General features: G+C 39.9%; 1 protein-coding gene across 7 annotated transcripts in view; it reads right to left on the bottom strand.

The window, feature by feature from the left end:
- Nucleotides 1-14606, bottom strand: part of LIN52 (lin-52 DREAM MuvB core complex component) — a 62177-nt gene that overhangs the window by 15063 nt on the left and 32508 nt on the right. Inside the window, exons 6-7 of one of the 7 annotated variants that reach the window (XM_055715796.1) lie at nt 4639-4692; nt 329-3322 (exon numbers count right to left, since the gene is read on the bottom strand). The exons of 2 other annotated variants lie outside the window; for them this stretch is intronic. In XM_055715796.1, coding sequence (XP_055571771.1) covers nt 3267-3322; nt 4639-4692 — 110 coding nt within the window. In that variant the 3' untranslated portion in view covers nt 329-3266. 4 more of the 7 variants (XM_055715799.1, XM_055715801.1, XR_008733108.1 and 1 more) reach the window with 4 other exon arrangements.

The raw sequence follows: 14606 nt of genomic DNA, 5'->3' as shown, positions 1-14606 counted from the left end.
GTAAGCCTTTTGTTTATATCCTTACCTATCCTTCTACAACTGTTTGTAATCAAAGCGAAGATTACAGATAAGATGGGCTTGCAATTTTGACTTGTAATAGCACCTTCCATTTTTATGTAACATCAAAATCACTAAAATAAACCAGAATAAGGTTCAAACATTACCTCCAAGTTGGATTAGTCAGTTTTCACTGATCTGCTACTTCTAGGTGATTTGTTGTGGGGAAATGTGAACAATAGTTGTGAACTGTGGGTTATAGGATTGTTCTGAAATTGTTAATTTCATTAATGGCAAAACACCGAGTTAAATGGAGGATCACATTCTTCAATTGCCAGTGCAACTAGAGTTTTATTTTTATAATGATTAACATGACAAACAAGAATTTCTTCTTAGCTGGATTAAATAGAAAAGCATTTGATACTCCAAGACTGAAGAGCAAATAGGCTTTAACAACTGAATACATTTAACACTGGCATTTAAAAGGAACTAAATACATACTGGGTTTCTTTCCAAGAACCTCACAGTACCATTTAACATACCAACACATGAAAACACTTTATAAAGCAATACATTAGCTTGATTAATATTACCAAATCAAGTTTTGTTTTTTTTTGTTTGAAAATACAGAAGGTTATCAGCAACAAAAAGTCACCTAGAATTTCCTGTATAGATAATATACTGCAAAGATGTCAAGAAGGACATCACTAAAGGAAAAAAACAGGGTTCAATGGGGTATGAAAGCCCTTAGTATCATTTGGATATTGCCAAATATTTATTTACTGATGAGAATGGAGCATCCACAGGCCAAACACCCTGAGGTGGTGGCGTGCAGAAGTGTGAAGAGCGTTACCTAAGTGGCTAAGCAAAAGCTTTTGCATCTCAGAGGACTACTTTGGAAACCCAGATGAATTTGCAAGCTTTCCATTTGTTTATTATCAAACCAGAAAAGAGTAACAGATATGACTACAATTCTCTGGCTAACACACAAAAATACATATAAATATTACCAATAAAAAATGCGTCACTGACTAATCTCTACAGATGACAAATACAAAGCCAATAAATATCACAATTCTATAACACGTGTTACTGGCTGCCCTATAGAATAAAAGTAATAGGCATGTGGTAAAAGGGGTTTTTTGTTTGTTTTTAAAATATATATGTTACTAAAAACTACCTAAAATTTGAAATCCCTTACTGAAAATGTCAGAAAATATACATATACTTCCATGCCAGGCTTTTGCATCTTCTCCTATATTCCTTCTCCTTTCAGATCCTAATTCCTTAATGTGTTGGACCAACAAACCTCTATAAAATGCACAAACTCATATCGGTGACACAGATGAAGTATACCATTACGTTATATATGTATATACATATTATATACATAGGATACAAACTTAAAATTGCATTCAAAATGTGTAATTCAATACCTAAAGCTACATCAACGTCAGTTTGCACCAGCAGGTTTTTTCCTCTGTCTCTGAATTACCACTTTCAGCTTCTCTTCACATTCATCTGTCTTAACCCTCATGTTCTCAAGGGATAGAGTTCCTGTTAAGCTCAGCCCTGCATAAACTGTGAAGCACAGAAATAAATCCATTAACTTTAAAATGAGACTCCTGACATTCCTAAATATTCAGTATTTGTGCAGGGTCTTTCCAGGATGCGGAATTTAACTCCTTAAACTTAGTTAACAGGAGCTGTCCATAACAAGCCTAGTTCTGACCGGTAATAACCAAGACCACAGATTGCAAACCAAAAGGTCACCAGCATTTCAGTAAAAAATTAGAGACGTACGTTTGATTAAAAAAATCTCCTCCTCTTTATTGCACACGCACCTTAAAAGAGTCTCCTCTCTGCAAAGACAGAAAAATGCAATGCTCTAAGGACAGCCTGTTACACATAGTATTTCCAAGCCATTTCTCCTCCCAGATGTGATGGCACGCTGGTAAACGACAAGTTTTGAAAAGCCTGCATGCTAAAAATAACATTCCTAAACAGAGAAAAAACCCTGCTCTTCACCCAATGTTTCGATACTATGTTGTGCTCTAAAAGGAACGTATTTACTTATGCTTAAAATGTTGTTTTCTAGGAAAAGGAAAGAGGATGAAATGAAAAATAATTAATCTCTTAAATAAAACAAGCAGTCTAAACATGCTCCTTACCTCTTCTCTGGGGTGAAGATACAGAAGTACATTAACAGAAGGAAAAGCCATTAAACCGTAAGATGAATAAAGCCCAAAACTGTGCTGAAAGATACCAGGTCACAGAAAATTCTATCTTAAAAATTCTGGGTTTGTTGGTGTTTTGTAATTAAAAACATGACACAATGTTATTTTCAGAAATGTTAAGATTCTGTATAAGCAGACCGTCCTTGCAATGGGGCTAACAATCCTCTTGCCCCTTCTTGTAGCACCAACTGAAAATATTACTGCCTTTCAACTCTGTAACCTTCCTGTTTCTAGCTCTGTAAGAAGCTGAGAACTGCAGCGGACTGACAAAGCTCCTTCTTTGTGTACCAGCCAAAGTTTCTGCAGGGACATTTTCCTTCCTGACACAGTAACATCTCTTTATTCCTTACGGTCTGTCAGTCTCTATTTCACTAGAGAACCATTTAGCGGTGAGATGAAGCTCCTGGTACATCAAAGGTCTGGAGGTCCTCCTTGGAGTACCAGACACGCTTCTCTGAAGGCAGCGAGGAACTGGGCTTTAATGCTCAGACCACACTCAGCTTCTACACTAGAAGCACATGCTCCTGCTGAACCACAGTTACTGGTCAATCCACAGCCCAAACGATGCTCAAATCTTTTAGCACAGGAGCTGCAAGTAGAAAACTTGCATCTAAAGCAAAAGACACACAAAACGTGCTTCATGATGCACACTGGCCAGTGTCAGATCTGCTGTGTGCTTCACACAGGTGCTGCCACTGAGAGCCATCGAATTAAGGACACTATGGCTGTTCGCTTTGAACAGCTGATTGAAACAGGTAATTCTGTCACAGCGTGTCAGGGCCAAGTCTCCCTGTTGGACACCTTTGGTCAGATGAAATCTGAATTCCAACGCAGCCCACTGCGGTCCTTGTGACCTGTGTATGCAACGTCTCCCCCGTAGAGGGGTGAGCTGTGGAAACACAAAGAGGTCTTTGCTTCTGAAGGTCTAGAGCAAGAGCTTTGTACTTCTTAGCAGTTCTGGGGTTCATCTGGATCCGTGGTATGGAAAATGATCTAGTTGGGGTATTTTTGTCCAAACTCCAGATGTAGCAGCTATTTTTTGGGTTTCTCTAGGATGTTCAGGAATTTCCCTCGAGTCATCTCTCTAGCTGAAATCACAAGGGAGAAAAAAGAAATTAGTATTTTTTAAAAAGCCAAGAAATGCAAACAGTTGTATAATTTACGGATTTTAACCAGGGGATAAAAAATTAGTTTAGATTTGTGCTTATACCAATAGTGAGTAAGAATTAATTTATTTATTTGGTTTTTAAGGCAAAAAATAAATAAAACTGCATTCCATCTTGAATTCCTGACATCCCAGAAATGCAGGCAGGGCCTGGAATCCTCTAAACTCAGCAACAGTTCCCATAGGCTGACTCATTCCATACAATCTATGCTTTCTATTCCTACTGTGTTACGCTCTCAGAGCATCTCTTTTTCTCTGTACTATCCATCTCTGAATCATGTAATCTAGATTTCCATCACTCTATCTCACAGCAATTGTTCCTGGATGTTATAATCCGTCAGAGATTATGGAACTCTCTCTTTCTCCATTTCAGGATTATTGGTCCCTGGATGCTATGATCTTCAACAGAAATTAGACAGCATTTTCTCTCTCTGAGCAGTGTCAGTCCCTGGATGCTGTAATATAATGGGGTTTATATTCCTTCAATGCAGTTCATCTATGGATGGTGTAATAAAGTAAAGTTTATAGAGCTTTGGTCTTCTCTCTCTCTCTGCATTGTCAGTCCTGCGATGTTTAATACAGCGAGGCAAGGTTTATATGTCTCTCTCTCACTCTTGGCACCATCAATCTCTGGTAGCTGTATTACAGCAGGGTTTACACAGCCACTTTTCTGCACGAGACACTTCTGACTTGTGAGCCCATAAGCTCACGGGCTGGCAGAGCAGCCCTAATAGTAGCTTTGTCTTGCAATAGCAATACAATGCATCAAAGACAACATGATTAGCAATTGAACCCTAGAGAAAAACAACCTTCCCACCAGTGCTCTCCTTCATTTGTTTTTTTTTTTTTTTAAATAAAGGTGTAAGCTTTGTGCTGGACTGACAGGCATCAAAACATGGAGGCTTTTATTCACAGGATTGATGAAGGCATGCATGCTTCCCACACCTAGCCTAGAGAGACTCTGGAAGGAGATGGGAATTCATTTTCTACTTTATCCATTCAATTCCTGACCTCTCTACTGAGAGGAACAACAGAAATGACAATTAGCATAAAAACTGGAGGTGGGTTTGTTGCTGATGTTGGGTTTTCTTTTGACATTACTGATGATCTGTTAGAACAGAACTGAAAAGGAATAAAAATGTTCAGCTTAAAATACTCAATACACACCCTCAGGTAAAGAGGGTTATTCTTTACCTAAAGGTTAGAAATTTGTGCCTTAAAGCCTCTTTAAATTAGTACCTTCTAATTTGTCTTCCAAAATTGTACCACAAGGTATTGTCATCAACAAGATCCCTGTAAAACAATTAACGGTATTATGAACTGTCTGGTACATATTGATATTCATAGGCTGCAAAGTCCACTGCTGTAAGCGGAACATGTTTCAGACTGGCTGCAAATTCAAGCAGCTCACTCCTTTACTCGCTTGGTTCGTGCCTCCAGCTGTGAGCTGTATCATCTGGGATCCATTCCCAACTCTGCTTCTGATTCACAGCATGAACCACCACAAAGTACTCATTTGTACCTCTACTTCCCCATACACAAGGTAGCTTGCATCTTTCCAGTGCTGCTGAAGTGCCACATGGATAGAAGATGCTGCAGAAGGGCAGGATGGGATTGTTATTTTGCCAGGAACTAAGTTGTTTAGTTCACTTGTGAACTAAATTTAGCACAAAGAACACTATTAAATAAAAAAGCAATTTTTAAAAATTTTCGGCTAGGAATAGATTTTCAGCGCCGGTTCTTTGACACCTCCCTACCTTGCACCATCAACAATGCGTGGTTTTAAAACACTCTTATTGGAGAAAGCACAAAGCTGAACTGCAGTTTATAGAGTGGAAAGTTTTCTGGAGTGCAAGTCCCATATAGGAGATATACGAATGCATGACAACTCTGTTCCCACAAAGAGGGCTGCACCCTATAAATCAGGCAGAGCATAGACTCCTTCTGTGCGCTGAGTGAAATTACTGTGGGTTGGGGGTTGCTCCAGAGCACGTGCCCTCCTGTTCACTTGTCATCGGAGATGTTAACATTTCTGATTAATTCACAGACCTCTCATTTTATTCTTCATTCCTTTATCCTTGCTATCCTGTTCTGCTGCAGCTTAAAGATTCTTACCGACCTGCTACAATAATCACCGCCCGTTTCCCCCCCCAACCCGGTGAAATTGTTTAGTGATGCCAACCGCGCTTTTAATTTGCAAGACATCAGACACAGAGGTAATTTATACCAACATCTGTTCATTTCTGACTTCTGAAACAAACTCGCACATGCTGCTACAAAATCCCATTAGGAGCAAGAGACAGCCTTCTGCTATTCTGTATTCCTCTTCTCCCAACATACTCAGGCTTGCATTGGGGCTTTATTTTTAAAGATATGCCAAACTAAAAAAAGGACCTTACATCTTTGTATATGTATGAAAATGGCCAGGAAATAACATCGTGATATCACAACAACATCAACAACAACAAAATCACAGCCAAACTAAAGGCAACTTTCCACAAACATTAACAATCTTGTTTTCCTTGCTTCAGCTGCTTGTCTTATCTGCTAAGAACCACAGTTCAATGTGTTCCTGGTAAACACAGGCCAAATATGTATTACATGGTATTGCATTCAAACGTCTTGGCTATTCCCTCCCCTTTGTTCCTCTTTAATCTGCACTGGAGTATGATTTGAGCTTGGGTTTCGCACAGAAAAGGCTCTAATATTAGAAACTGACTCCTCTGCTCAGCATTGCTTCTGATAAATGAATTCTTAATAATGGGAAGATCATTTCCAATGGGGCCTTTTGGAGGTTGCTGGAGTGAGGGAAGAGCTTGTGAATGAAGAAACCATCACCCACATTCTAAATATGATTGCAGTCTAAGAGAGACAGTAAAACCTGCCTTAAACAACTACCCAAGGGATCAGCAGAAGCCAGTTGCATAGCAGACAGAGGTGGATTTTTTAATTAAAAGGTTGGACAAAACTGTAGTGAAAACCTTAGGGATTTTTTTTCTTTAAAATGGTTGCTTAAACCACGGACTTCAAGTGAAGAGAGGGCTTGAGTGTAGGTTTCATTGTACCGGCAAACAGACGCTACAGAGGCTGCGCAGCACGAAACAGAAACATGAATCTCCACGTCAAGTCACGATTTACAACCTTGCCTACGCCGAGCATCTACTACAATAGAAAAATCAACAATGGATACGATTGCAATAGCTTGGATACAAATTAATCTCACCTACCAGGGAGGAGGAAGACGATACCGCAGCCCCTAGAAAAACCACTTTAAAATGTTATCGGCACTGGTTACAGTGGAAATTGAGTGCTTGAATAGACTCTTTCAGAGAAACGTATTGAAAAATGATATCAGGCTATTATAATTAACATGAATTAAGTTTGCTGCCTGGCAAGATCAGCCAAGCCGATCTCAAGAACAGGTATTGGGTAGGAGAGGCTGGGGCTGAAAGGAGAAGGAAACACTTCTACTTGATAGGGGAGCAGAATAAGGTTTAATATAATCTCCTCTTTAGAACTTCAATCCCTCAATCCCGCATTTAGCCTTGTTGCCTGGGGCTCCTTTTCTACTACAATTGTCCCCAAGCTGCCCCTCCGCAGTAAATTTTGTGGTTGCTGGTTGAAAAGATTCAGTAGTACAGATTGATTTCCTACAAGTGAGGAGATGAGGGATTACCAAAAGCAGTCCTGGTTAACAAGATTGGGTGCAGAATCTCCTGCTAGAGCAGCCCACTCTGCCAATGCTTTGCATCCTTTCACTATGACATATGGGTTTCATTACACAAAGATTTTCCCGATTTTAACTTGGAGGCGATTACATTGGAAACTCAGAGCTATCTTTACATCTGTAGCAATTTAAAGGTTAAGTAACTTTTAATCAAATGACAAAGACTCATAATGTTTTTTCCTCGATTGAAAATGAAAACTGCTGTTCCGGATATTCCTTCTGGTGACAATTTAATTAGAAAAAAACACTGGACTGGAGATTGGGGTCCAGCCTGATTGCTCCCCATAAAAAGCCTTCTCACACGTATGACAGCACAGGACATACTGTGTCATAAGGTCTGGATAGCCAGGAAATAATGGAAGGATTTACTGCTATAAAAACAGCAACGAAAACAGTGATTTACACTTACATAAGCAACTTTCATCCAGGAGAATCCCTAAGCAACACACATATGTAAACACTTTTTTAACACAATATACACTTCAATGCAAAAGCACAACACACTTGGTGATATAGTCTACGCAAAAGATGCATGTGACAAACTGTATTTATCACGCATTTATCACAAACATTATACCTTCACTGCTTACTATTTCTGGGCTTATCTAAAAGCCTCGAAACAAAGCCTGTGAGCATCTTCAAATCACAGATATTTTTAAATGAAGCCACCCACTACAGAAGCATTTCTCTGCCTTTCCCCAAGATGTACAACTTACAGGATAAATTTGACTGTTCTCCTCCTCTGACCCGAAAATGTAGCCTTGTTGAAATATAAAGGTCTTACTACTAAAAAACCCTGGAAATACAATTAATGTTCTACAAACAGAACATGGGTTTACCCTGAAATACCTTATAGTATCACACTTTGCATGGTACATTCTTGACTACAAAAGGTTATTTTAGGCACTGTCATACTTTGTTAGCTTATCAGTTATTCCTCCCATTCAGCTGTATTTACGGTAACTAAAGAACTTGGTTTTCAACATGGAAGGATTCCTTTAAAGTACTAATCATGCACCCTCAAACTACTGCTGTTTTAGGACTACACAGAAAACAAAACTAGAAAGGGTTTATTTCTGAAGGACTATCAGTGGAAATTACCAGTTCAGAGCAAAGAGCAGGAATTGCAGACAGACAGTAGAACACTACTCTGGTTTTTAACCTTTCTGTCACAAAGGTCTGTTGCATCAAAAATTATTTCTTTTGTCCTCAGACACAATGTTAGGATAAGATGACCAAACCGTTCTTTTTCTTAGTTGGTAGGACATAAAGGCCTAGAGGAATCTGCCTGTGAGGGACTGTGGGAGTCTGGCTTGACTAGACTTGTGAAAGCCAATGGCAAAGCCACATCTTTTGGAGGGGCTCAACTACTATTGCATTTGGAAGGGAAATAAAAAGAAAAATCAGTGACAGGAGTGGGGGAGAGTGAAGGCAAAAAGGCAATCTAAACCAAGCAAAAATATTTAAGATTGACATTATTACTGAACAGCCCTCAAAGAAAAAAAAGAGGCTTATGTCAGACAAGACCAACAGATTATTATTAATCAGCCAACATAATGTGAACTTCTATCAGAGAGAAAGAGATCTGTATGGCCCACTTTCTGTCTTGAGACCAGACCCCAAAATCCTACCACCGCCTCGATAGCTGCTAGCACCGGCTCATTCCTCTTCCTTCATAAAAAGGGCTCCAATTACTCTGCTAATGGCCTATTTCTGTGACGTAATTGTCAAATGAATTGTCTGTGGGTCTTTGACAAATACTTATCAGTGAATGCTACACCAAGCGCCATCTCGGGAGAGCAGCCATTAGTGAAAGCAATGTCGGTCACCTTTACTGAAGGTAGAACTGGCACATGCAGATACTCAGATGCGTACTTCAGGAATGGTTACATTTACACTGAAGACCAGCGTAACCATCTAGCATTCCTGAAACACATTTTTTCAGGTAAGATGACAGAATCAGCACAAACCTCCGTGTGGAATAAGCTTGCATTACTGTGGCATGTTTCAATAATCAATATCAAAGCACTTGCAAAGTTTATCAAGCTTCACAATATTCTTGAGACATACAGTGATTTAATTCCCATCTTACAGATGGGGTCACAGCCTTAGTGAGGAGTGATGTACAGATGTATACTAAAGGAGTCAGCAACCATGCTAGAATTCAGGCTCTGAAAGATGAGCTCTGTCAAGTCTTGCTGCAGCATTTTAAAATATTAACACCACCCTCGGTACAAAACATCACGGTCCTTCCCTTGGTGAATGAGACAGCAGAATCTGCCCTTACTTCAGCTGTAGTTCAGGAGTCTGGCATGACTTGCTTTGCAATGCCAAAGAAGGTGGAGGCTTGCACAAAGCCAGGCTGTGAATCAGAGCAGGTGAGGCACATGGACCGCTCCTCCCAGCGTGCTAGGTAAACAGGCATCTCTGACAGAGAAGTGGTAAACAGCTGAGGCTGACAAAGTTTTAAACCACTGAAACAGGTTAGCGAGTGTCAGCTAGAGCCTTAAGAATCGGAAGCAAATACCTAATGCTTTCCTGAATCATGAAATCCTCATGTGACCTCTTTCCACCGTTTTTTTCCACCCACAGTAGTGGTGTTTTATCATATACCTGATAAGAGATCTCAGAGATCATTCAGGATTATCCAGAATGGTGATAACAGATCTGATGCAGATTAAGAGATCCTCAAAAAAATGTTATTGTAGCTATCAATAAATACTAAAATTATATCCGCTCAAAAAAAATTAGAATCCTTCTCTGCAGAATAATTTACCTTGTTCTCCTAATCAGATTTCCCTGCCTTGCCAAAGGCAGTACCATTCTGTTTGCATTCGGTTGCACACAATGATGTTCACAGAGCTTCGAATGCAAAAACTACAAACCATATTCATTCACACACAGATGGGCAAAGCCAGTCAATGAAAACACTTGAAACAAGGGGCAAGGACATCCCTGCCAATGCCCAGGGAGCTACTAAACTCATGTTCCAGGTCATGGATATTAGGACCCGCAGATATTTTGTCCGGAGTGACCCCCCATATTAAAGGAAATTCATACAGTACCTCCCACTTCTAGGAGCTGACTGCAGCCAACATCCTGTGGGGCCAAAAACCTGATCCCTTTGACCCCCAAAGCAAGGAAAGAGTTACATCTTCCCTCTGCGAAGCCAATAAAAACCTCTCTTGATTATAATTTAGATAAGAGCCACTGGATTGAATAATAATGTCTGAAACTCCCCTGGCTGTTTCACCTTGAGACGTCCATCACTGGGTTAAACATGATGCTAATTGCATTTGGATTGATTAATTTCTCTCACTCCTGTCTATTCGAATAATGCTTAACAAAATAATCACAGCACCCAGAGCCAAATCTTCTCCGTCAAAGGAATGAAGCCATCAGAACCAGCAGAGATGAAAGAAATGAAGATGACCCGTAATTACTGCTACGGTGATATCATTACCATATTATAGAAAATGAGTGTATGTGGGGGGAGCGGGGGCTGCGATTATTATTTATTTTTTAATGGAACCTCACATCCCAAGAATACAGATCTGACACAGTGGAGCATACAGAAATACAGAACTAAAAAATTACTGTGCATTAAATTGCAAAATACAGCGAACACTGGGACTCTAGGTACATCAAGTGTCTGACACTGCAAGCTGCTGTTTATTCACTTCACTATTTTTTCATTGCAATAATACTTTGTATATGACTAGCACAGAGATTTAAGATGCCTACATTCCCCAAAAGATCCTCAACTATCTGCAACAGAACTCGCCCATAACCCTGATGCTAAAGCCATTCTCCTTTAATATCATTACTTCGAACACTAGCTTTCAGATTTTAAAACCGCAAGATCTAACTTGATGCTCAAAGAAAAGCTAGCGTGCAAGTAGTTTTTCTTCTTAAATGCTGATTCCTATCTGAAGGCAGTTATAAATTCCAACACCAGCTGCAGCAGATCACTTTCAACCATTCATTATGCTGGTTCTGTAAAGATATCAAATGTATCAAGTCTGGAAGAATTTAAACTAGGATTCGGAAATAAATTAAATTTAAAAAAACAGAGAGGGGGGAAAAAAAACCCAACCAACAACAACCAAACCAAACCCACAACCCTAACATCAAAACCAAAGGCCTTCTGCTCCTTTTATTCTCCAAAATATACTCCCAAAGCTCCTCTCATTTGAGAAACAAATAGCTTGGCAATTGTATGAGATCTTCAGACACCTGTGCACTGCAATTCTAATTGTGGTTTATACAGTTCACTTCTCTCAGTGCTGCTTATGTCTGCCCCCTAGTCTCAGACCAAAGACAAAAAAACCCACACACAACTAGCAGCTTAAAATATTTATTCTGGAATAAAGCCAAGGTCAAATACACACAAAAATTTCACATGCCAAAAATGTCAAGACCTAAGACCAGGTGCTGACTCTTGAAGCTAATTAAACACAGAAAAATGATGTTTGAGTATTTCGTAAGGCTTAAAGAAATTTAAGTTATGCTTCTAATATTAAAAGCAGTATGAAAGGCAATTTTATATCAAAGTTGAGGATATTTTCAAGTATACCTGAAAGGTAATTTACTAGTGTAAGCTGTCACTGGAACAGCTACAGCTTGGGAGAGCTCTGACCACCAAAATCCACAGATGCTGGGGGCAAGTAGCAGGATAGAAAAGGGGGCACGTTTTAACAAGAAGCACCCTAAATGTTATTTTTTTTTCCTACCTGCTTGTACCAAAAGGAAAATAATCTCTTCCTGGCCTCCCAACCCCTGCAGCAGACCAAGATCTCTTGATAATTTAGGTTTTCCCACGACAGTATCTCAAAGAAGAATCTTCTTTATTGAGCAATGCAGAGAAAGGAGATCAAAACTGCTCAAGAACTCTTGAGCATAAAACACATGAAGAAGCTGGGAGGGCACGCTCTACAATGAATATAAAGCCGGGTACGAAAGGTCTCTGGGGGTGACCAGCACCTTCTCAGAAGGCACAGAGGCAGCAGTGCTGCCCAGGCTCCCACAGAACAGTGTGCCCCTGCCTGTGCTGGGGAGCACGTATTTACTGGTTGGGAGCAAAACAGGTGAACCTTGAAATTAACAATTTTTTCAAGTCTTACCGGTGGCCAGGGCGCACAGGCCATGGCAAAATCTGAGCCCTGGAGCCAACAGGAACAGAGAGATTAAGAGTTATTAGGAGTAGAGAGAATTACATATTTACAGTGCAGTTACTGAAAATAATCGTGTAATGATTATGTAAGTCCCTATATTCCTTTTGGCTAATAATGTTGGGATACAAGCTGTATGGTTATGCAAGCCTGGGCACACAAATCCAATCACAGACATCAAGGCATGTTTACAGGGAGGCTCGCAGCTCTGGTTCTCTGGTTCGGGAATGGTATGGCTTCCTTGACCTCCAAAGCCCCTGTCAGTAGGTTAGCTAATGGCTTGAGCTGTGAAGCAAAACTGAATTTTTAAGCTTAACTTCTGTCAACGAGCTTCAAGAAGAGGTATCTGAGTGAAAGAAGGTGATACTATGGTAGTCTGTATTTATTTGTCCAGAGATATGTCTTTACTTTAAAAAGCAGTCTAAATTTTTAAAATGTTTCTAATCCCAAGATTCCTTATTGAAACATTTTTCCATGTAGATAAATGCAGCCCTTGACACAACAACGAATTACCAATATTGAAGATGTCTATGAAAAAAAGATTCACACTTTTTATGACCGAACAATATTACTTGACTGACATGTGAAGTCAACCAAGGTTCCTTTTGCCATCAGTACAACAATAGAACACATTAAATTACATAAAGGACTCCCATAATTTCCAAAAATCCAAAACCAATTGTATGACCAAATACAAGTAAAAGACAGAAATCTCAGTGCTTCAAGGCCAAAGTCTCAACCTTAGTTAAACCAGAATTATAAAAAAGCAGCAATATGCAGTTTATGGGCTAAGAAAATACCTTCACAATTGCCCCCATAATTTTATTCTTTCCTCCACATGAATCAAAGGCACTTTCTTTAACGACTGCCCTTATCCCTATTCTCATCCTTCCCAGTATATTCACTGCTTGCTTTAGTCCAGCTTTTTCAGTTGTATTACCGACCAGTTTCATGCACTCTGCCTGCCACAATCCTCTTCTCCTGGAACCAATACCCTGAGCTGAGGAATACTTCCAAGTCCAGAAGAGGGCTCAGGGGATCCAAAACCATCTTTACTAACTCCAGGCTCGTCACAAGACATCTGAGGAAACACACTGATTTAGAAATGTTACAGCTTTTACAGCACCCAAATGCTACTAGAGTCAAGTTCAAATGAATATAGAGAAAAAAATATATATGGAAGAGTTAAGAATCACAGGAAAATTGTTGTTACTCAAGAGAACCTATCACTAGTTTTAACCTGACCTACTTGATAACAGAATTGTAGTACCACTTTGGGCTGTTTGGAATAGATATTAAATATAAACAATGCCGGCTCTGCTACAATTACCACAATTCAGCTGTTCATGAGCTCAAAGTCAAATAGGCAAGGCCCAGCTGTAAAAGCAGATGTAAAAGATGCACTCAAAAATAAACCCTTCCAGACCCGTGAAAAAACATGGGAACATTTTTCATAAACACCCTCATGCTTCTAGTATCCATGGACTTGGAAGAAAAACGTAAAGACATGATTCGAATACAAGAAGTACAGAGGTATTGGACTCTGCAGAGATCTCAAGAGAGGAGCGGCCAGAAGAAACTCCAGTTTCTTGAAACCCAGAAATGAAGCATACTAGTCAATCGTCATTCCTGAAAAAAGAAGCCAAAACAAAGAAAACAACATTATTCTCCACTCCAGAAGGTCTACTGAGAGCAGCCCAGCAAGCTTTGCTACTCTTTTGCTTCCAAAAAGCCTGCCACGTTTATTCTCAGTCCGTATGCCAGTGGTCTGAGGCCATGTCTACCACTACTTTCTTCTCTTATGAAAACTGAATACAGTGACATAGCTATTATGCTTTAATGAGCTGACTAGTGTTCGTCATCCGTTACTGGAAATGAAGAACAGAGGCACTGCGGCAAAGCAGATGGCAAACCACCTACAAGACAGCTCAGCAAGTAAAGCAGAAGGTGGTGATGGCCATGGGGATCTCCTTCGACTTAGTGACTGGTGAGATTATTCTGAGGGTTGAGGGGCAGTGAAGAAACTCTGGAAGCCAAGAGAACCCAGAAGACTCCATGACCCAGTGACAGTGGGATTATCAGATGTATCTGGAGAGAGGAAGGTGCAGTGGAGTAGAAGAGGTGTAAGGAAAAAGAAGATATAAGGAAAAAGTGGTAAGTGAAGAAAATTTAATCTACAAGAAGAAAACAGATCACATGAGAAGGCATACAGTACAATACCAAACAAGGGAAAACATACAGAATCAGAGAAACATTCAGATTTGGAAGGACCTTGGCAAGTCTCCAGTCAGCCTTCTGTGGAAGACAGG

Source organism: Falco cherrug, chromosome 7 (assembly GCF_023634085.1).
Source record: "Falco cherrug isolate bFalChe1 chromosome 7, bFalChe1.pri, whole genome shotgun sequence".
Lineage (NCBI taxonomy): Eukaryota > Metazoa > Chordata > Aves > Falconiformes > Falconidae > Falco > Falco cherrug.
This window is presented reverse-complemented; position numbering and strand designations above follow the sequence as displayed.